This window comes from Netta rufina, assembly GCF_964035555.1.
Source record: "Netta rufina genome assembly, chromosome: 1".
Taxonomy (NCBI): domain Eukaryota; kingdom Metazoa; phylum Chordata; class Aves; order Anseriformes; family Anatidae; genus Netta; species Netta rufina.
In genome coordinates, this window is record NC_140123.1 from 175,037,875 (window position 1) to 175,062,810 (window position 24,936).

At 36.3% G+C, this 24,936-nt stretch overlaps 1 protein-coding gene across 4 annotated transcripts in view; it reads right to left on the reverse strand.

Moving 5' to 3' along the window:
• Window positions 1-24,936, reverse strand: part of TMEM117 (transmembrane protein 117) — a 212,957-nt gene that overhangs the window by 70,531 nt on the left and 117,490 nt on the right. For all 4 annotated transcript variants that reach the window (XM_084285635.1, XM_084285633.1, XM_084285634.1 and 1 more), the window contains one exon: window positions 5,297-5,394. In XM_084285635.1, the coding sequence (XP_084141761.1) occupies window positions 5,297-5,394 (98 nt within the window). The remainder of the gene's footprint in view (window positions 1-5,296; window positions 5,395-24,936) is intronic.

Sequence of the window (24,936 nt, forward strand, 5' to 3'; positions counted from 1 at the left end):
TAATGAAAAGAATGGATATTTCAAGAAGCTGTCTTTTGAAACAAATATATGAACTACATTCATATAAGTGAAAAGAATGTAATAGTCCAGTACACATTTATCATCTTGACTGTGAATGCACAGAATACAGAAATATAAGTTATCAAAACAAACACTCAATTAGGTGCATAACAGAAAATCACTGAAAGAAGCTATATTTCATTTCTGTGTAGGAGACATGGCTATCTATCCTGTAAGGAAGCTTACTATACTTGCAGGGCACAAAATATTGTCCAATTAAAAAACCTACATAAACCCATTTTTAACATCATCTTCTAAAAATATAACATGTGTACATGATGTAGTAGTCTGTAGCAATTCTGAGCAATTAATTTGAATAAAAGTTTTTAAAACTATATCACTAACTTGTTGCATCAAAATACTATGATTACTAACCCATTTCTGAGCATGTTCAGTCCTGCTCTTCACTAAAGAAAGCTAGACAGAGTTTATGGAAGCACACACTAATAGAGAATATTATTGTTTCCAAAGTCAAATACAGAGAATTGGAAATTTACCGTTCCCCATATTATTTTATTTCTTCTCCATGTTGGTATGTTCTTTTTTATTATTTCAGACAAGAGTCCTCTGTCAGGCACGTATTTGCACCGATGAAGACTGATCATTGTGTACACATACAATGAATGTCTAGCCAGGGACACCACAGAAATGGATTCCAGTCTGCTACTTGCATATTTAAACATTGAGCTGGTGTATATTGTTCTGTCACCCTGTCCGCAATCAGTATTCAGCTGCACAGTCCTCTGTTATCATGACACTCCACCATTTTGATAATCTATCTTTGCATATCATTTTTCTCTTCCCTGGTTACACAGTCCTCAACAGCACTTCTACTCTCTTCCAGTAATCTCATTTCTTTTTGTTCATGTTCTTTTTTTCTGTTCAGCTAAAAGTTCACGTGCAGAACTCTTTACAGTTCCCTCATTATAATCCCCTTGTCTTTTGTCAGGAAAGTTTTGAGGATAATTAATATTGGGACAGTTTGTCAAGATAGAAAGAGTATAAGGGTCTTTCCTCTATTACCCAAACTGTGTGCACAGCCCAGAGATGTCCTGGTGATATTACTGTAACTACCATGGGTGATGTTTCACAGGTTCTGAAGGGGGGACAAGGGAAGACATTGCATTGTGATTGTGATTTCAGGCACATAGTAGGCAGAGTTTAGCCATGGGCCTTGTTGACAGCAGTGACAGTATTGTAACCTGAGCAAATGCCATGGCATTAGCATGCTCTGCCTTCAACAGCACTACCCACATGTACTGCTTGTAAGAGCTCACTCCAAAACAGATATATAAGAGTGCAACACTTTCAGCAAACCTCAGTGTACCATCTAGAAAATTCAGTATTGTACAAGTTTGTTCACTTAGAAAAATACTCTGAAGATATGAAGAGCAGTGAAGCTGATGAACATCCTTTATGGATGGGACCTCTGCACAGTATGCCATCATCAGCCTAGGTGGCCTCACTTGATCCCACAATAGCTGAGGTTCCTAGCATCAGAAGGGACATAAGATTGGCTATTACATTTTCTATAATTTCCAGCCTTTACGCAATAAACCAGTTTAGCTGCCTTGAGTGTCCATGTCTTTCTTGCTGAGATCTCAAAAGAATCAGCACCTGCTTCATATAAAACAAAGGTTCCGTAACTCCTTACTAAATTAATTATAGTTTTTTTTTCATAATTAGTTATAGGTAATTTTTCATATTAACAATATTTTCTTCCTTTTGCAGTTCACTTTTTAATGTGTTTAGTCATCTTTTTTTTCTATCTTGAGAAGTGCTTTTCTTAAAAAAGAGTCCTTTAGCATAGGTCGGACTTATTCAATATTCCAGAGGAATAAAAAAACTATTCACAAGAGAATCAGTCTTCGCCCATTGTATTTCTGCTTTCGCTAATATCCAAACATTAAAAATAACTACTGTTTTAAGCTATTTATTTAACCTAGCAGTAGCTACTGGCTTGTTGCTGGCTTGTAGTCAGTCTTGTCCAAGATCTTTGTCTGGCTTAAATTAACAATCCTTTTTTTTCTTGTTGCTTCTTTCAAATGCCAATCTTCGCATATCATATATAATTTGACAGATGGTGTAGGGATATTGAATACCCCACTGGTATTTTCCTTCCTTAGTCTACAAACATTCCCATCCTATCCTAGCAATTCCACCAGTGTTCCAGATACTTCATTGCATTCTCTGAAAGCTATCTCACCAAATCCCTATACAGGGGATTTGTAACACAGACCATAACAGCATTATACAAATGTGTCTCTGCATGGTGGAATTAGCCATGAGCAGAGCTGGAGAAGACCACAACGGAGATCTTTTTATCAATAAAACAACAACAAAAAAGCTTTAAAAAGTAGAATGTACTTCAATCCACTCTTTAGTGAGAGACTAGGCAAAGGCAAATAGCAAATGGACATTTTTGAGCTAGCTGAGCTGTTCGTGGAGGAATTATATTCTGAAGACATACAAAAGGCAGCCAGAATCCTCAGGAGCAACCAAGCACCAGTTGTTGACAATGCTTCCAAGGAATGATTTAAAACAGGAGAGCATAAGCTAGATTAAAACCTTTACTAATTAGTTGCACTGGAGAGCTGAGAATGTTTCCAGACGAGAAACACAAAGCCATCACATGATCAGCTGTTACAAACAAGTGGATGGTGTCTTAATCCCCATGACAATCCGTCTGTCTTTGGTATGTTTATAGACATTTTCTAATTTTACAAAGAAAAACCTGAAAGCAAAAATGAAGTTACCAGAAAAAAACAAGTCCAGTGTGTATCCAATATTTACATTGCTTGTGTATACCACATACTATCAAGGATGCTTCATTTGGAACATTTCAGAAATAAGGCTGCTCACATCACCCGACTTCAACAATAACAAATGAAATACCAAGACTTCTCATTATTTGCATAACCCTATCAGTATTTAAACTTCCCTCCTCCATTTTTCCTACTTACTAGATAAAAAGGGTCTAATATATACTGTTATCTAATATGCAATATCTAAATAACATCTCTACAGAATGTACACTTCTGTACAGGGTGATTTTAGTTCAACGCTTAAAGCTAAAAATAAGACTATTTATGCCAACTTTTAGTTTTCTAAGCCCCCAATTAAGCATACTCTTCAGCATGAAAATCACTCACAAAAAAAAAAAAAAAAAAAAAGCATTTTTACTTTATCTCCATTTTAAACTTTTGGTAAAATTTGTTAATGTGAATATTATTTGAAAGAAAATACAGATTTTTAACTGCAAGATTTATGCCTGCAAGAAGTTATAACATCTTTTGTAACAATATAAATGTAGTTTTAATAGCGCATTATTATTCTCCCTATCTGATGTATAAATTTGAAAAGAAAAACCCCTATAGTGACACCTTGCTTTTAACCCTTTCTTTATTCCTCCAGTCTGTGAAATTACCTTTTTTTTTTTTTAACTTGACTCTTAATTAATCTCCCTTCTAGTCTTTTAGACAAGGCAATTCTTTAGATAAAGGTAAACAAAACTTGATTAGCTTTTTACTGACTTAATGATATGATACTCGTATAATTGCTAGCCCACATATAACATATCCAAGCATTTTTTGATTCATTTGCTTTACATTTCTGACCACCCCAGTATACTGAGACAGAATCTTCCTCTTCATGCCTTGCACAGCAAGAAGTTGTTTGAGCTCCTCTACAGAATTCAGTCTTTTCAATCACGTTATCTTTTCACCTAGCTTTCTAATGTATATGATGTATACAAATTGTGAAGACTATTTGTAACATTAAGGAACAGGTGTCCCCACCCTAATGAGCATAGCAGAAAAATATTACTTTATTTATACCTTTCATTGCACAGCTCTTAGCTGATTCCTAGATGACTTCAGCGAACTCCATGGGGCTTACTATTTTTCTTAATTGCCTTCAGTGAAGAATTTTGTCAAAAGCCTTTTGGAAGTCCAAATAAATTAGATCAAGCATTTCTTCCTCATCCATTATTTTGATGACATGTTCAAAGACTTCTAACAGATCAGAGAAGGTTTTTTTTCAGCAAAGCTACCCTGGTTTCTTTTAGCAGAATTTAATCTCGAGTTCTGTTCATAATTCTATTATTAATGATGTATCCAATCCATTTAACTAATACTGAGCTAAGACTTACAGGCCAGTAGGATAATTCTTGTTTGTTGAAAAAAAAGCATCAGAACCAAAACAAAAGCCAGTTTTTAACCTTCAGTTTTTCAATAGGCAATTAAGTGCTAATAAAATTTGCATCAGTTCAGCCCCTTCAGTTCCTTACAAGCCTTGGCTGCAGACAATCAGCCACCTGATTCTGCTCTCTTTTTAGTTTTCACATTTTTCTTAGCATTTCTTTTAATTGCCCCAATTTAATATAGAGTCCCATCCTTGCTGCTTAAGAAGTATAGGTACTATTGCATATCTGTAACAATTCTCTCTAAATTCTTCCCTTTGCTCTTTAAAACAAACAAACAAACAAAAAAAAAAAAAAACACAAAACAAAACAAAACACAGGTATGTCAATATTTTCATCAGATTTTCTGCTTCTGAGGTAGTTGAAAAAAATCTTTGTAATTTCTTTCATCTTTAGCCACAAGGTTCTCTGTCTGCCTCTTAGACTATGCATTTTCCATCTTCCATTTTTTTCCTGACATAATATGTGTTCTATTTCAACAGTTCCACTTGGTCTGAATTTACCTGGAAGAGGCTACAGTTAAGGTCAAAGAAATGCTTAACACTCACAATTTTTTGTATTGATTTTTATAAATTTTTCTTAATAATCTGAAGATGACTTGCTATTTGCAATCCCATTCAAGTGCAAATTCAAATAATTACTCCTATTAATTTCAAGGTCACAAAAGGACATCTACTTATCTACTTACCTTAATTAAAAGGACTCACAATTGGTCATCTAAGTATTTTCTGATGCAGTAAAAATTTTGGAGCAAACTCCATTTTAAATGGCATCAAGGTTACAATAAAAGAAACAGTATAAATCGATTTTAAAATTATATTTTTAAATAAACAATTTTTAGGAAGTGTTCACTTAAATACAGCTTATAATGCTTATTTTTTTTTTTTTGTTAGATTGAGTGTCATTTTTCCCATTTTTCTTTTCTTACCTTGTATTTCCATTATATCTCTTCCTGCCACAGAGAATTAGAAGATAGACTTTTGGATGATCTATAAAAGCTTAATTTACCAGAATTTGATTTTATTACATTCATACCAGAATAAAATGATCCTAACATTTCCTTTCTTCCAGAAAGCTCTGGCAGACTTTCCCCAGTCTGGGTAGGGTTTGTCCTGAAGCATCATGTCAGTGACCTACAGAGAAAACAGAGGTAACATATAGTTAAACTGCTGCCAGAAGAGAAAGCACTAAGAAGTACTTAACACTTTATGTATGACAAATCTGCTTCAGTTCTGATGATTTTAATTATAGACAGTAGAAAAATAATATTTCCAACATCATTTTTAATCAACTAAAAGTATATTGTCCTACACATTCTGCCTCTAGAAGTGCAAGCAATTCCTTGAAAAAGAAGGAAACCTGTGGAGATCCGAAAATAAGAAGAGAAGAAGAACTAACCTAAAAGTTAGGGCAAACTATAGAGTGTAAGTTGGTTTCGCCTATGGCTACAGAGCTTGCATACTTGTGGCTTTTCAGCCCAACCTGGGATGGGGACCCATTTCCATGAGAACAGCATCGGCAACATTTTCACTCTTGAAGACAGAGTTGTATCAGGGAGCGTAAGCCTGTGAATTAAGCACTATATGCCATTTATAATCTCTTCTTGCTTTCTGGTATCACTAACAAAAGCACACTTGGGACTAGAGACATGAAAACCCCTTAAAACTTGCATGAAAATTAAAAATATGAAATATTTATTCTCATTTTCATAATTCCTATCTGAAAAGACCATCTGTTTCTCTGTCCAGAGACTCACATGCATGCACTACTTCTGGGTAGTACACAAAAGAATTAAAAATGACGTTCAGCTAAATGAGGGAGGTGAATACCCCTCAGGCCCTTGCACCTTTGGGAAGCTCATGTTTTCATATTCATTTATTTCAAGATAACGGTACTACAAGTTAGTGAAAGTTACATACAGTAAACTCAACACCTCTGTTGTGCAAAAGATCCAGAAGAGTGGAAAAGCTATCCATACATAAGGGTTAAGAAAGAATTGATAAAGAACAGATAAAGGAAATAGGGGAGAGAACCTGCTACTAAATACAAGTGAAACAAATTCTTACTGTCTGTCATTGGTATCAGTACACTGTGGAAAATTACTAATTGTTGTGATTAGTATGAAATGAAATTTCAATAGGAAACGTGTTCAACTTGAAGTCAAGATTTCTTGGTTTTATTTTCCACTGCATTCATTTTGGTACAGAGTTTTTAAGATCTCATTTCCATGTAGTGTGTGAGCTACTAGTTTCAAAGACATTAACAATGTTAAGAGAACACATAGCCCATGATTACATCAAAACGACAATAAACTCAGCTTCTAAATTTTGGCTCCTAGTCCACTGAGGGTTAAAATTGCTTAGTAAATTAGCCTGAAGGACTAGGTCTGAAGGATAATGAATATGTTAAATAAGTGGAAATACACATTCTAGGATTTTATGACTCCATTAAACCTAGCCTGAAGAAAGAGCAGATTATATTGTGCAATACCACCTTTATTAATTGTTTTCTGTAGGTAATTCTTTTCTTGGATAAACATGCTACGATACTTTTTTACAAGACCCCTATTAGCTAAACAAATATTTCAATGAATATTTAATGTTGAACAAGACCTCTGTAAAGATTTAATTTACTACTTTAGTTACACTTAATCTCTTAGGAAAAATCTACACAGTAATAAATACTTGTGAAGAAGAACAGTTATTCTGAGAGGTTTTATTCAATTTTTAAAATAGTTGCTCCAGTCGCTTTCTGGGAAATACTTATTATTTGCTAGAAGGATGCAATCTGCTGCTCTATGACCAATTATTAGTGGCATGTTTCATGAGAATGACATTCAAGAAGGAGATATTTTTTGAGGAAAATGGCAAGAGGAGGCAGGAAATGTTCTTTCTGATATCAGACAGTTGGTCCCTCATCTCCCAGCTGTGGCATTTATTTAAAGTCATATCACCAGATCAATGTCAGGTCACTTGCAGCTAAATTGGCTGAAGCAGAGACAGTCATTAAAGGGATGCATTCCATAAAGAGAAATCCAATTACCTTTTGCATTAGAGAAATCAAATTCATTTTCTGGTTTAGTCAAGGACGGCTTACGGGAGAAAAGTACTCAACAATGTCATAGTGCAAATAACTTTTTGGACAGAAACACCAAAAATCATTGCTGTTGGTAGAATGCTTTTGGAAAAAGAAACAAAAACATAAACTTTCATTTAATTTGCACAACTTAATAATATGAGATGTGCGTGGTTTGGGGGTTTTATATTTTTTCTCTTTTTGTATTTCACTATGCAATTACTGACTAGTAAACATCTATCTTTTTTTTTTTTTTTTTTTTTTTTTTTTACTCTGCTGTATTTGAAAACACTGCTGATATTCAGGAATAGAAAATAATTGATCACTTCAGTAATTCTATGTATCCCTGCATCTTACATAATCAAGATAAACCAGAGAAAGCAACTTACAAAGTAATTAAGTAATGCATTTTTTTTTCTTGAAGACCTAAGAGATGTGATATCATACTTTAAACAATTAATTACACTGACTCAATTCAAAAAGAAATGGCCCTTATTATTATGACTGTATACTCTTTCATTTTATTTAGTGTCTAATGAGAGAAATGGATAGACTGAATGGGAGTACACAAAGCTTCGTAATGCACTGACTTTTTCAGTTACAAATGCCAGAGCAAAATATTTTCATGAAAATATGTAAGTATGCTTTGCAATATATTATGTGATCTTAAATTTCACTTTGCCAAATAAAAATAATACTTTATTAACTACTTATACAGTTCATTTCACATTAACTATAAAAATAACAATGTTTTTAAAGGAATATTACTATCATTAAATTAGTGGCAAAATTATACGATTCACTGTTTTTACTACAGAAAATTACATTGTGATTTTTGATATCGTCATATCATATTGTATCACGTCATATAAAAGAAAGTGAGTTTCAAAGTCATGTTAAGAAAAAGTAACTTACACAGACAACCAGAGCAGAAAGCAAAAATTTAAAGCAACAAAAAACAACCAACCAACCAAAAAAAAAGAGAAACAAAGACAGAAACAAACAAAAAACAACAGTAGGACACTGTAGGATGTCTAAGGTACCTCACTAGGTGGAACAGCAAGGTAGCTTAAGGATCATATATATATTCTTTCCATGCCACTGGTCTTTGAGCATATTGCTTGGGATGCTCCGCACATACCTTGCATCTCTGCTCCCTAGACAACCATGTCCAAAAACACTGTGGTGGAAGCCACAGAATCCTTCACAGCAATGTCTGCAGTGGGAGTTTCATGAAAGCCTAACTATTTTCTATTAATAAGTCAATTGCAAGTGACGCTTTCTTAAAAAAAAGAAGAAAATGACCTCATGCTATGGCCATGTTTTCAAAACATCTTTCAAATTACTCATTTGTAGGAGCTACACTGTGATCTTCAGAGCACTAACTGATAATTCCTGGAAAACTGATGTGGCATGGGCTTCTGGCCAAGCTGTTTTCATCTGCTGAATTGCATTTCAGAAACTTAAAAATATAAAAGTACATCAAATAGTTTCATAGTAGCACTTGTCTATAAAAGCTACTGTAGAAACTGCGTCTTGGAAGAGAAATGGAAGCTGGACAAGCTCTCGAGGATGTGATGTGTTCCATGGCACAACGTTAATTAAGTAGATACCACCTTCAGTGGAGGATTTTCATTGCTTTATTCACACTTTGATAAATCATCAAAACAGCATAAGAGCAACCCTCCAGAATTTAACCCAATTTAACAAAATGTGGAAGAAGCCAAGATCCGCAAGAAAAGCCTGAAAATACAAACCATATGGTGAACTCTGATTATTTATTTATTTATTTATTTAGATTCAGTAATGAGCAGTACAAGGTATAACAACCAGCAGGACTGCAACATCTTGTATCAGTAAAGAAGCGCAACTACTGCAACTACTCAGATTAGAGGGCAAAATTTCTTGGTGCTATTGCTGGAAAGTGGAGTAGCTTGAGTAACTGCATTTGGTAAAATCAATAAAAAATGAGTAAAAAAACAGGCAGAATGACCATCCTGCTTGGATGGGACACATTTTGTGTTCCAAGCAATGTTTCAGAAGAGCAAGGTTTTTTTTTGGTGAATTACCTATCCTTCTCTTTACCATATATTTCTACCACTATCAAATATATGACACAGATGTTGTAAGTGTTAATTTATTTATATTTTTAGCAGCTTCAAAATTTCAAAATCTCTTGATTTAAATCATAATCCTCCTCATAACTAGCACTAAATCAATTTAATTTGAAACTCAGCCTTGAAACAGTTCAGGATTAGAGCTTTTCCACTCTCCCCAAACTATTTAAAAAGGAAATTGATTATTTTCAGTCTTCCAACTGAGAAACATAACTGATAGGAACAAGACATAAAGCACTAGTGGCAGAAGTGTTCCATGTAGCAGTCACAGCAGAGCACTGGTGGGAACCAGGGGACACGAGCAATTTCCCAGGGTAGGTGTGTGCACGTCACTTGGTTTCATACAGCACAATGTTTCTCATCAAAATAGCCTGTTGGTGCTTTCTGTAAGTACTCATCAATGCTTACATAACAGCAAGAGGGTTTGTTTGTTTGTTTTTCCATAGATGGTGTGGCTAAATCAGGTTAAAGTATTAACATTTATAGAAGCCAAAGTATGAAGTCAACGAGAGCCAATATGTACCACGAAGTATGTACTGCACTCCCATTCCACTTCCTTCACTCTGTAGCTATGTGCTTTTAGGTAAAAACTATACATAAGTGGTCCACTAACTACACATCAATTCTTTATCACATCATGGTCTTCAAGTACTATACTACATCATGGCAAGTGTACACAAAACCAGGGATACATTTAGTACTTAGTCATTAAAAGCTTCCATCCATCATTTTTGTCTTCATTCTCTTTGAGATAAAAATTGCAGAGTTGTTCACTTGAAGTACAAGAGTAACCTATATGGAAGATGCTTTTATGCTTCTATCAGCTGGACACTAAGGAAAAAAAACCTGTCTGCTGCAGATCATAGCTCATCACTTCCATGGCTTACACAGCAATAATGTGAAATGTCTTCGTTAATTATGAAATTCTTTTAGCAGATGAGCAGAAGTGTCAAAAACTTTGATACACATACCTCAGAAATAACTGCTAATTTATTTTAATCCATTCTGCTGCATTTGGAAAACACAGAATGTGGAACTGTTTGAAAAATATGCAACAAATATTTATCCTCAGTTTTCTGATCTATAGGAGAGAGGAGTTTTTTCAAGCTAAATATTAAGTCAGATGCAAATGCATTGCTAGATTTTAAAGTAGTTTTGTCTGCTTGTCTATTTTTAAACATTCCTAATGCAGCTTCATTGCTACCCTGAAAACAACCACACTCATTAAATTTTTTCTCCTTCATTTTAATTGTAAGAAATTTTTTTTATATTTGCATTTGCAAAGCAAGAGCAATCACAGAGACAAAATATGGCCCCTTCAATCTACTCTTTAATTGTTTTCTCAGTTTAATCAGAGCTAGCACATTGTTCTTGCCTTAGCAACACATTGTTTCAACAATAGGTAAACCCTAAAACCAACATAAATTTGCCATTACAATTCAGTGATCACTATGAGATAAATACTACTTTGTTTCACTTTTGTTGCTTCCACAACAGCCCCCAATATTATTTTCTGCCCATTTTCTATCAGTGTTTTCAGTGTTGCCCTTGCAAGCTATGCTACATCAGAATTATTCTCTTGATCCACAGCTTTTGCACACATGCACTGCCTTAAACCTGCATTTCTACCAAACACAGTTAAAATACTTCTTTTCTACAGACATTGAGAATGTTAATTACTGCTGTCTTTACTGATCCATGTAAATTTATTTCTTCTCCCATTGAGGAAGCAGAAAATCTCTTTTTTAGCCAGCAGATCTTTGATTTGTTTTTTTGAATATTACCACAGCAGCTTCTGGCATAGTAGCAATTCATGCAGAGATATCAACAGCAAGACAAGAACAACTTTAAAAACAAAACAGAACAAAACTATACCAAAAAGCTTCCCTTAGATACCAAGAGGTGAGTCAGGGAGGAATCTGGCCTGCCATTGTTTTATGTATATTCAAATTATTCTGGAAATTATGCTCTGCCTTTCAATACCCACAGAAATAATTCCTGACTAAATGTTATTACAAAAAAAGAAAGAAACAAACAAAAAATCTAAAACACAGAAAAAAAAAGCAATTTCCTTTAACTGGAACTTTTTTGATACTTCATAAATGTAAATAACTGTTGTTTAGGACCAATTGTACAAATAAAGTAGGGCTTCTTCAAAAAACATCTCAGCTACACTAGCCCATCTCCTACCACATTTCAAGTCCCTACTGTACACAAAAATCACTGAGTATTTGCAAAACAGTATGCTAATTGCCATGTGGCAAGTGCTTGCTATTTAAATAGACATTGACACCATCTTTCAGGAGATATTTTTTCTTGCTTTACTACTTCCTTATCAGGTTACAAGTGCATAAGCAGAGGTCTGGGTAATACCACGTATTACAGATCAAGTGTGATACAGAAACCACATCATGATTTTTATTTATGGCATTCAATTCCATTCCATCTTAGGCTGACATGGCAGGAAAACTTGATTTATTTAGGGAGCTTGGTAGCTTTGCTAAAGGCAAGAGGCAGACGTCATGACAGGTCTGGCACATGTATGTCATACACATCTAGACCAATGTAGATTCTTTTTATAGTCATAGAAAAGGAAAAGGCATTTCTGGAGTGCAATTCATTTCAAAATAGACTATGTTTTATTTCTCTTCACTCTAAAAAAGGATCTGCTCAAACACAGATATTCACACTGATGACATTGGAAGTCTTGTAACATGAATCAAAAACAAGTTTTCTACATTTCTTAGTTTTTCTCATTGAAGTGTCATTAGTTCATTAGGTGATGGCTCCTAAGGGATGAGGTTTTGTCACATGGAAAGGTCATATTCACATATCTCATGCCTAAAAAGTGGACTTCTGCCCTCAGTGGGCTGATTCAGTTCCTTGGACAGGTCTTGGACATAAATAAGCACAGCTGAAGGATTCCGGAGAATGGACAAGTCATATCACAGAAGGATGATGCACAAAATGGTTATCTTAGAGAAGCTTTGAATGCCCTGTCCCTGGAAGTGTTCAAGGCCAGGCTGGATGGGGCTTTGGGCAACCTGGTCTGGTGGGAGGTGTAAGCAATCAACAAGCAAAACACCAACAAAGGGCTCAAAATGTGTTCATGCTGCAAGGGCCTTTTCATGAAAAACACAAGTAGTATTTTTTAAGTTAGGATGGGACCCATGATATTTTGGAATATAACAGGATTGCAAACATAACCCTATTTACTTCCAAACTACAGTAATGTACATGTCTGGGGCTCCCAACTGTATAGTCACATCACCCAAACACTGGAGTGTTTTAGCATATGTGAATCTATACATGAAATGATGGCACAGTTAAGGTGTGATCCAGTCTCTGGGACTAGGTTTTAACCATAGCAAAATTTTAATGTCTGAATATACCTGTAAGTCATAGACAAGAAGTTTAATTGACCCATCTCATAAAGGACACAGAGCTTAGAAAGCTCACTGTCGGCAGCAATGTAAAATTGAAAAAAGTCTGGTTTGACTTATCTTAGGTATGGCATAGATGCTGAGCTGTTCTGGTTACATTGCCAACCATTCAGGCTATAGCCACAAGGAGTACTCGTGTCTCCAAAGTCAGTTCTCCCAGACTTTACCAACAGAATGCTTACCAGAGGACCAGCTGTGGAGCATGCTCCCTGTCTAGGCATGTATTTAAACAATAAATCACCCAGTTCCCAAGACATGAAGGAGTCTTTTGCAAGACATATTCAAAACAGAAAGGGTTTTACTGTTTGAATTTACTTCAGGTTTACCTTCTTTCAACATCTCCATCTGACAGCTTTCTTGGTAAGACTTGCATGCCTTCATGTGCTGTAACAGATGAGCCATTAACTACTACTCTTGGGCAGTGGCATCGTTTGGATTCTTATCATGAAATCTTCAGAGATAGAGGCTCACTGTTGGACTTGTAAACCGTCAGTGCAACTTTTCCTGTATAGTGTGTGTTTCGATGTGCCAGAAGTTATCATCTACTCATCTGAGAAATTGTTAAATGCAATCACAGAATCATAGAATCGTAGAACAGTTTGAGTTGGAAGGGACCTTAAAGACCACCCAGTTCCAACTCTTGTTGAACCTTATGAGGTTTGCACATGCCAACCTCTCAGGCCTGCCCAGGTCCCCCTGGATGGCATCCATTCCCTTCAGAGTGTCGACCACACCACACAGCTTGGTGGCATCGGCAAATTTGCTGAGGGTGCACTTATTCCCACTGTCCTTGTCACTGACAAAGAAATTAAACAGCACCGGTCCTGATACTGACCCCTGAGTAACACCACTCATTACTGATCCCCACTTGGACATTGAGCCACTGACCACAACTCTCTGAGTGCAAATTGTAGTTTTGAAGTTCTTGCTCTGCAGATAAAAGTGGATATAAATGACAACAAATATGCCCCCTGTCTTTTCACCTGCCTTTCCCTTTCCTACTATAATTTTTAATTATATTTTATGAGTTAAATGGTAAGAGCCAAACTAATTCATAGGCAGGACTTACAGTCAGGACATAGCATTAGGGTGAGTCTATAGTAGGTGAGGGAGTAAAAGAAGAAACATTTATGGTAATAGAAAATTACTTATGGGCAAGTTGGGGGGCAGTGTTGTTTTCCTCTCTGTTTAATTCCTACATAGTGACTACTAAGGAAGTATTTTCTTGTGGAGAGGGCTGAGTGAATGTAAGATGTAACAAGTCTTTTACCGCTCAATTCTTGGGAATTATATTTACATCAGGCAGTGTGTTCCAGATCAATTGTATGTGTTAAGTAGAGCAAAAATAATCAGCATAAGCACATTTTTCAAAGATCTTCATTGATACCTACATCGTGCAGAATCGGGTATACATGAATTAATCAGTTCAAAGAAAAACACAAGATCTGATTTCAAGCTCTGATGTTCACCCTCTGTCTTTCACCATTCTCTGACACCCAGGCACAAAAGCCACAGGAGAATGGTCTGCATGTAGGGAGGTCCCCAGTGACATGCAGGAGGCACAATGCCACCTTACTAAGACATCTGCCTGCTTACTCTTGCCAGAACAGAGAGCCCAATTAAATGAAAATCCATCTCCACACTGCTGACATCGTGCTGCTTTTCCAGTTGCTTCAGAGCTGTGATGTACTGACAGCTCAGAGTGGTTTCAATCCATTTCATTTCTGTACAGAGGCAGGCATAGAGAAGTGGGAGCTTTAGAATAAGTAAATGAGAACATGAGATTTCCTTTTCATGGTCTTTCTTGTTCTGCACTCGTTGATCAAACATAACTGGCATTTTTCTGCATTTTCACTCTAAACAGAGATTGAAAAACCTTCTACACAAAACAGGCTGTTCAGTTTCTAGAAACAGTAACTCAAAAATTACAGATTTAACAGGAAACAAACTGCAAAAAAAATGTGAAGCACTTCTGAAAAATCTTCCCATGGTTCTTTAGAATATTTTCTTTATACTACTACAGGTTATTATACAACTAAAAGAATTTTCTGCTCAAATCCTGGTTCTTTGCCAGATTTCTGTGCAACATCATTATTGTTTTTAATTACCCTTGTATATTGGAGCTGCAACCATACCGAGAAAATAATCCATCAACCATTTAGCGTGTCTATAAAGCAATGGTGTCTCACATCTTCTGGGCAATTCTGTACTTCAGGTGCCAATATGGTCATAGTTTTGGCTAATCCCTTAAAAAAAATTACTTTAATCTGATTTGTGAACCAACTCTTTTGTGTCAGAATTTGTTCTTTAGGAACATTTCAGAAGTCATTTTTTGAAAGCTCAAATCATAAGTAAAGTCCAAAAATAATTGTAAAAATGGCACAAAAGAAGAGTAGTATATTTTCAGAAATCTGAGAAATACCAATTACTCTTAAACTGTACCAAGATTGTTTAAGGTTTGTCAGGATTGTTCTGCTGAAAGAGAAACAAAAAATTAGGGGAGGGTGTCAAGACAATGGAGCCAGACACTTTCACGTGGTGCCCAACAACAGGATGAGAAGCAATGGGCATAAACTGACACACAGTTCAGAAATGCCAAACTAAGAAAAATAATGTATTTAAGTTTCTTTTATTTGCATTCAGACATGTTTTCAAAGACTTCCCCTCATTTTATTGTTCAGCATGACGCCACATGGGATGGGATGTCCCTTTGGCCAGTATGGGTCAGCTGTCCTGTATCTGTGCCCCCCAGTCTCCTTGCTGGCAGGGTAGTATAAGTAGAAAAGTCCTTGGCTTAGTGTGAGCACTGCTCTGCTACAACTAAACCATCAGGGTGTACTCAGCATTATTTTCATCCCAAGTCCAAAACATGGCACCATACCAGGAAACTACAAAGAAAATTACCCTCTCTCTGCCAGAACAATATGATACATTGAAATTAAGTAGAAAATAGTTACACAAAATTCCAAGCTCAGGCTTTTAGATACAAATCCTGCTATTGAGGATTCAAGACAAAATATTACAATTTTTGGCAATAGTGAATCTTGACATCTTTTTGTACAATAAACAGCAAAGGGGAAAAGATGGTGGGCAAACATGAACCAAAAATGTTTCAGATACCTATTTTTTGGTGAGGGGAAAGAAAACTGAAGACACACGAGAAAATGGTTTATAAATAATTCTTAAATATTAGTTGGGTTGCTAGAGTTTATTTTGGAAAAGGAGGCACAGCAAGATGAGAGCTGGGAGAAATTTCAGGCAAACCTAGAAACAGGATTTTACACTTCCTTCTGGACTGGCACTGAAAGATGTTTCATAGCCAGTTTGACAGTAAGTAGAGAACTGATTTTGCAGGCTGGGAAGTCAAGGATGGCTAGAAATGATTGTTAGTAATATTGTTTTCTTGCTTCCCCTTGGCTATAGAAAATAGTAGTTTTTAACCAAAATGCTGTTACCTGAGCATAGGCAGACCTTTGTATTTCTGTTGTTTTAGTTCAATAATGAGTGAAAGAGTGTCAGAACCTCTCACCAAACAGAATATTCAAAGAGAAGGGAAGGAAGTTTGTTCCACTGCTTCAGCATATTTGAGAGCACAACCCTCAACATACGGTTGTTACTCAGCCTTCTATATCATAAAGTCTGTGTCCATGCTATACTTTCATTTGAAAATGAATTTCTCTTATATAAAAAGAATCAACACTTTTTTTTCTTGACATCAAAGGCATAGCTATCCATCTGCAAATGTTCATCCCATGGGGAAGCAGGATTGATATCATTTAGAAGAAAGCAAATAATATTAGATCATGGTTGCACAGTTACTTGCCATTTGTTTGACATGCTTATTCTTTACCCCCTCTCTACACACAAACCCATATGAATTCAACTAATGGTCACTCATTAAAATGTACTTTTTCCTTATTTATATTCATAAGGCACACTGTAGAGCAACATATTCTTTAAAAAAGAACAAAGGAGAAAAATCTCAAGGATATCAACTTTACATGAAAGGGAAAGTTGCTTTTTTAGTTCAGATGTTACAAATTAAAAAATGCTACTTTATCAACATGGTGTAAAGCATATTTTTTTTATCAGATTTCCTTTTGAACAACAATTTTTTTGGTCAATTATTACTTTTATGTGGATAGTTCTCAAACCTGAACCATACTGTGTGCACAGCTGATATAGTACAATCTTTGCTCTACAGCTGGTCTTGTTTGTCATCTTAGCTTACTTGATTAAGCATTTTAATCAGTGTTTTGCATAAGATTGTGCACCTTCTGTTGGAAATTGCCTAGCTGGTATTTAATTGAAAAGCAGTTGACTTCTCAACATCTTTCTTGGCTTTGTCCATTTCTCATTCCATAACTTCTGAAAGGTTTATAATAAGTATCTCAAATTCCTTCTTTCTTTGCAAAATAATAATGAATGTTTTCCAATCATTTCAAAATTCTGTACTAGCAATGTTGGTAAGCAGCTTCCAATGATGCTGGTAAGCTCTTTTACATTTAGCTTAATGCCTTGGAGAATAACAGAACTGCTTTCTCTTTCCATAAGCTTTGACCTTTTGCTTCTAACTAATATTAAATGTTAGTTGTAAGTATTATATTTATTCCTTCTCTTCTCACTGTTTCATTAAGTCACTCTTTTTCTTCAGCCAGATCAGGTGGTCATTTCTTCTGGATGAAGTGATTCCACTTTTTCCCTCGGAGTTCTCAGGAAATTGAATGTAGATTATATTTGCATGCTTGAATTAGCTGTAAAGTATAATTTAAAATCACCTTTATTTCATTTATCCTACCTATATTTATATATGTTTCCCTTATGATATTAACATAACCCTGTAGCACTGTCATTTTGGCTTTTCCGAAGAGACCATTTGGCTGGACTCCAGCTCTTTGCCCTGCTCTCTTAGCACACGGAGTGAAGCACTATAATTTAGGAAAATTTAAGACTTCCCTCTGGAGCCCAAATCATAGTGTCTTAGTACATTCTAGATTTTTTCTCTTTATTAAGGAAATAAAAATGTCTACACTGACTAAGCAGAAAGAAAAGAACTTATAAAAATCTGTGTCCTATAATTGCAAATAGAAAGCAGAAAATTATTTAAATTATTAGGGTTCTCAAACAATTGTATTTTTTCAAGGGGAATAAGACAACAAACTCACTTTATCTGGGAATAGATAAAGATTCTGTATTTATGGAATATCCACTACTGTAATACTAGGTAAAGTAAATACATGTTTACAGATCATTTACATATTTAAGTTATATTATCTCTACTCCAAATATAGACCTTATACTTTACTAAAGTAAAGTATCTGCCTTGTCAAAGATGGGTCATCTTTAAACCAGTTCCTCAGAAACTTCAGTTTCAACACCTTGGAGTTCCTATTGTTGATCATAAGTCCTTGCTCAGAAAAAAATAAATAATAATAATAAAAAATAATAAAATTACTCAGCCCAGGACTGAGTATCCTGATTATATGAGTGCACTGTGACATTGTACTTGACAACTCCATTCCACCTCCAGCTTGAAAGATAGTTCATGGAAAAACTAAGCAAGTACTGATGTACTTGCACTTTAACCTATGTACATATTGACCTAGGTGGCATACTGCTGACTTGACTACTATCTAGCAGTTAATGTGGTAAATCTTCAAGGGCAAATGACAAATATAACTGTTAGTGCTCTGCCTGCATATAATGCATATAGCTGGAATATGTATTCCCTGATTTATCTTGACACATAAATAGGAACCTTAAGAAAATGTCCATTTTGGTTGGCTGAAAAATTGGAAGAGTTTTTTAGGTTCATTTATATAAACATATAAACATAAATCTATGTATGCTTGTAAAATAGTAATATCTATACTATTTTTCTATTAAAAATGCAACTCCTCTGTGAATATCAGAAAAAATGTTTTATAACAGAAGAAGAATGGTATGATTACAGTTATAAATTAGCCACAATTGGTATGACCTTAGGTGTAGCATGAAGAATTTCTCATGAAAAAACAGAGCATATATGTGAATTTTTAATTTGTAATTGTACCTCCTGAATCCTATTCAAAGAAAACCATGGTTTAATAGAGACCTTTATCAGCTTTGAAAAAATATGATGATTTTGATGGGAAAATGCACCAAGAAAATAGCCACTCAGACTTCACTGAAACAATAAGTTCTAAAAAAAAGAATGACCTCGATGGAAGTCGGAGAAATGTGGAAATGATATAATACTATAAAAATGATTGCACAAGGTTGAAATAAGCTCTCTGAAAAGTCACACTTACATATAGTTGCAAAAGAATGGAGAACTGGTTCAGAGCTTAAAAGTATGTGCTTACATTTCCTTCAATAGAAATGAAGGTTGAAGCTGACAGGTAGATTAACCCTAGATCACAGGAAGCTACTGCTTTAAAAGATATATTGGAATACTACCTAGGACATCTCAGGCCCACCATCAGTTCCTGAAGCGTTCAAAAGACAATCTGAACATCTCTTCACATAATACATGAGATTAATGCACAAAACAAGAATCAAGTCAAGACAGACTGAAGACAGAGCTTCTGGGAGCAGAAAGTTCAAGTCTAAGACCCTAGTTTTATCATGAGCTTGAGAAGTCAGCAGAAAATAGGTACTATCTAAGGTTCTTAATTATACAAGCACTCTTTATTAGAGTAATCTCTGGACTTCTCACTTTCTGGATAAGTGAAGATATCTTAAAAATACACAGAATCCAGAGCTGTCAGGTAAACCTCTTCTATGTCTGCTGGAGAAACAATGGAATAATTGCTCAGTAATTCATAAGCTTTACAGTCTCATTTGATAAATATACAGAGAGACTTTATGAGAATCTTTGAGCATCTTTATCCCACACAAAGGAATGCAGCAAAGCAATCTCCAAGCTGGCATCAATACAAGCCACCATGTCTTCCTCTTAGTGCACCATGGTGCTATCTGCATGTACATAGCTTTGATTCACAGGCAGCTAATCTAAAATGTCCTGGCTTCCTGAAAGGCAGGCATGTTAATTTTGATGTAGTACCACAAGGCACAGTTTTTGTTCTTAAGACACAGGCCTGACATCTATCCATCACACATCCTAGTGATTCTTATGATGGTTTTATCACATATGGGTTTAGATTTAGGCTGTACCCTGACTATCTTCATTTACAAATGAAATTCAATAAATTTAAACTGATTCACGATGTGAATTTTCATGAGTTTTTCAGTACAATAATAGGCTACAAAGTTAATTTTTGTTGTAATCCTGTATTCAGCAGATAGCAATTAAATTTAGCTTAACATGAGAAGAACCTCGAGTTTTCTGGCTTTGCTCTGATTAATGATCTATCAAATGTTGACTCACTGGGGTTTCTTCTGTATTAGGACTATGAATGAGAAGGTGATTAACACTGGCGACCACAGGTTCATTGAGCCAAATACCTCCCACATAGTGTCTTTACAGTAACCATGAAACTTCTGGGTTCCAGTAATGTGCAATGTAAATTTGAACAACAGTTGAATCACGTATATTGGGTTTACATGGCAGGGGTTTGGTAGTGGGGGGCTGCAGGAGTGGCCTCTGTGAGCAGAGCCCAGCAGCTGCCCCATGGTAGATAAGGGCCAGCTTCAGATGACAAGGGAATAAAACTGCTGTGCAACATGAGTGAGAAAATGTGAGAGAAGCAGCCCTGCAGCCCCCAAGGTCAATGCAGAAGGGGGCAGGAGGTGCTCCAGGCACACCGCAGCAGTTCCCCTGCAGCCTGTGGAGAGGCCCCTGGTGGAGCAGGCTGTCCCCCTGCAGCCCATGGGTCCCACACGGAGCAGATCTCCACGCTGCAGCCCGTGGAGGAGCCCCCACTGGAGCAGGTGGATGTGGCCTGGAGGAGGCTGCGGCCCATGGAGAGCCCCCGCAGGAGCAGGCCCCAGGCCAGAGCTGCAGCCTGTGGAGAGGAGCCCACGCAGGAGCAGGGGGTCTGGGGGGAGCTGCTGCCCACCCGTGGGGGACCCGTGCTGGAGCAGTTTGCTCCTGGGGGATGGGCCCTGTGGTACAGAGCCATATTGAAGGATCCATATTGTCTTTGGGCAGCCCCCGCAGGCTCAGTTCGGGAAGGACGGCATCCCGTGGGAGGGACCCCACAGGGAGCAGGGGCAGAGAGGGACTGTGAAGGAGCAACAGAGATAAAGCATTATGGCTGACCGCAGCCACCACTCCTTGTACCCCTGTGCCACTCAGGGGAAGAAGATAGAAGAGGGTGGAATGAGTTTTATTTTACTCTCTTTGTTTGTTTCTCACTTCTCTAGCTTGTTAGTAATATTTTAGTAAGTAACGTTTTATTAATCTCCCTATGCTGTCTGTTTTGCCCATGACAGTGATTGTTGAGCGATCTCCCTGTCCTTACCTCAACTGTTGAGCCCTTTTCATCATATTTTCTCCCCCTTTCCCTTTGAGGAGGGGGAGTGGAAGAGCGGTTGTGGTGGAGCTCAGCTGCACAGAATTTGCTAGCAAGTCAGTGATCAGGCAAGGGGAGGACTGATTGCAGAATCACATTTTTCAGTCTCAGCTCTTTAATCACAACACAACATCCACAGTCTATATTTGAAAATAATATTTCTGCCATTTATAGCAAAATTATTTTTCCAGTTTTGATGACATAATAAACAAAAACATCCTGGCAACTACAAATGATAAACAAGACATACTTGGAGCTGTTACTTTTGATGCGATGCGTAGAATTGATAAAAATGATCAGTAAAATGATAATTTCCTAGGTGTTTCAGTATAAAAACCAATGTAGCACACAAACAGCAAATGACTGTTTGATTTCCTGTATCATGAAGATACTTTAATTAAGCCCTCTTGCAAGCAGAAAAGGGGGATGCAGGCTTTTCAAGAAACAAATGAGGGATTAGAATTTGTAAAATCATGTTAAACAGCAGTTTATTTTTAATAGAGAAATTTTAACAGTGCACTAAAAAGTGATATTCACTATTCTTTTGCTACTACAAGAAAATAAGTTTATACCTAAATGAAGTGCACATTTGCATTTTTTGTTTTCCATTTTTGCATGCATTTTTGTCTATGCATGCATCTTATGCATAAACATAGGACTAAATACTCCATATGCATATGTCTTTCTGCCCTGAACAGAGCACTCTTAAGATCAGACTGGCAGAGACCACTAGCCCGAAAAATGAACTCAGTTCCCAGTTCCACAAAGTCTGTTGTACTAGCAGCAGCCTGCAAAGTCAAATGCAGAGTCAACAGTGCTACCTCAAGCTCTTGGCCCAGTCTGTAAGGTCGGGAAGTCTCTTATACTGGTCTATCTACTGCTCTCTTACTCAATGACCCTTCACTCCCTGCTTGCCATCTGCCTCCCAACAGCATGCCTTCTTCATGCTGGTCTTGTTGGTTACTTTCCCGTTCCTATTGTGAAATAACATTATCTAATAAACAATAAATGATCCCAAGGGCCACATTTTTTTTTTCTTTTCATAAACTCAGGGATTAATTTTGTCCTCTACCACTCCAGAGGGATTTTATCCATTTTAACCATTCTGGTAGAACAAAGTGGTCCAGAAGATTGTTCTTTGGGAGTCAGCATGAACACACAAAATATGCCAACTTTCTGGTAATCTGCACTGCCTCCACATTGTCACAGCTCCAATGTAATTATTACTAACAAAATAATTAACGTGAGGAAACATAAAGATGTGAGAAAGCACTTCTAGAAAGGAAAATGAAACAGAGGCAGAAGACACTATGCTGCTACAGAAGTGTTACAAAAGCAAAGAATGAACTATTTCAAAGGGAAGAATTAACATCAGGTTTCAGTGCATATCAAAGAGAAACAAGTACGGCATATTTACATACGTGTTTTAAAGTTATAACACCACAAGAGTTATTATTTGAGCACTGAAAATGATATTATGAAAGGTGATATTTATGAAAGGCATTTATGTGCCCAAATTCTTATACGACATCCTAAATATACAGTAGGTACACATCCATACTATTTTACAGCCGAACGCACAAGAAGCACAGACAGCATATATATAGTTTCTCTTACCAAATACTTTAAGAGTGCTCCTATTGTGGTGTGAAAATATTGATACACTGTTAAAATACATTTTGCCTGTGCTCATTTTCAGGTTTGTAACTGTTGCTTAACTATTTGAGTGTGAGTTTTTTAAATCTAAATTTTGAGTGAGAGATCCTGAACAGAAATGAATGAAATTCCACATCACCTCTTTTGGTCCTCTATCTTCTTTCACTTTTTTTTTTTTCTTTTTTTTTATATCAAAGAAGTTTCTGTCTAATTTTTGCAGTATTTTTTTTCTAGCATGTATTGTACAAATGTGTTTCACTTCAGAGAAAATCCATTACTGATAATTGTTTTAGCAATTTTATAGAAGTTTTATAGATAAGTCATTTGCAAAACATTTTTCCTTTCTCGTTAGTAGCATGATAATGACAAAATTCCTGCTTCTAAATAAGTCCTGTGGCTTCTGACTACACTCCATTCTCATTAATTGCACTATAAATTAGAAATCCACCAATAAATATCATGGCACAATGATTAGCAATAGATTAAGCTGTCAATTGGAACACGAATAGCAGCAGATTCCTAGGGCTTATATTGTTTTGTGACCTTTTTCATTTATGAATAAAGGCAGGGAATTTAAAATCTGTAGTTAGCTTTGACAGATCAAAATAGTGAAGCCTTTGGCAGTATTTTAAGCCAGACAACTTTGCACTAAAATGGATGGAGAGGATTCATGTGAGCCATTCTGATGACCCTGGCAATCTCCAGCTGAAGGATGGTAGAAAAAGGCAAGAAGAGGCCACTTCAGAAAGTTCTGCATAGCCATGGCCATGCTCATTTCCACACTTTTGTTTGGAATGGCAATAAGTACATGCTGCTTTGTAGCTGCTGAAGGATTCAAAAAATAACTAGATAAACGGGACCAACCACACAGAAATGGTAAGGAAAGCAAATGAACAAAACCCATTTAACTCCAGCTAAGTTCAAACAAACTTGCTCAGACAGCTGTGCCTGTTTGCTATACTGGAGATTTCAGCATATTTTTGTCACAGTAAATGTCAAGTTATGGGCAAATTTTGGAAAAGCTTTATTTTTTTCTGGAGTTGTCTTTGCAGACAGATGATGTGTCTTTTCCGTGTGAAAAACAATTGAATGTGGCTTGCATTTTAAATAAGTTTCTAAGGTAACAGTACATCTTGGCCCAGATCCCTGGGCTGAGACTTGGTCAAAAGCAGATAGTAAGAGCTTTAAACCATGTTTGTCTTTCTCGTCCTAAAACTTTTCAGGTTCTGATTCAGAATACAAATAATATATATATTTTAATATATAAAATATATGATATATAACGTATATACTTAATATAAAAATTATATTGTTTCCCCTTCTCCTCAAGCCATCTTCATTATATCAATTTGCCATGGATCAGCCAGGCAAAGGGTGTGACCTGCAACAACTGCAGCTCCAGCTATAAATATCTACTTCTCACTTAATTCCTTAATTCCTCTAGAATTAAGATACTTAATTCCTCTAGAAGCAGTGGGGCTTACACATCTGGATTGGTAAAGCGCAGTTATGCCTTGCCAAAGACAGTTCTTTTATTCCATTGGTTGGGATGCTAATGACAAGATGCTACAAATATGGCACATAACAGAAGTATGGCCTGAAACCATCAAGGTACCTACTGGATGTTGAGCTTGTATGAGAACACTTCCCACAGAAACCCCATACATGAAAAGTTGAATATATTTCTATTGAACTGCCCTTTGCAAAGTTAACCTTGTGATGTTTGACATGGAAGAAATAACTGTTTCATACATGGCAATAGAAATGTGTTCGCCAAACCAAAGGTGTGGTTCACCTTTATGATTTTATGATTCACAAGGGATCCCCAAATATCTTCTGCACGCTTCTGAAGGATAACAGCAGCTCTGACTCAGGAGTTTTGTCTTGCCAGAATCAGTGGAAAGTCACTGTGAAAAAGGATGAAAAGG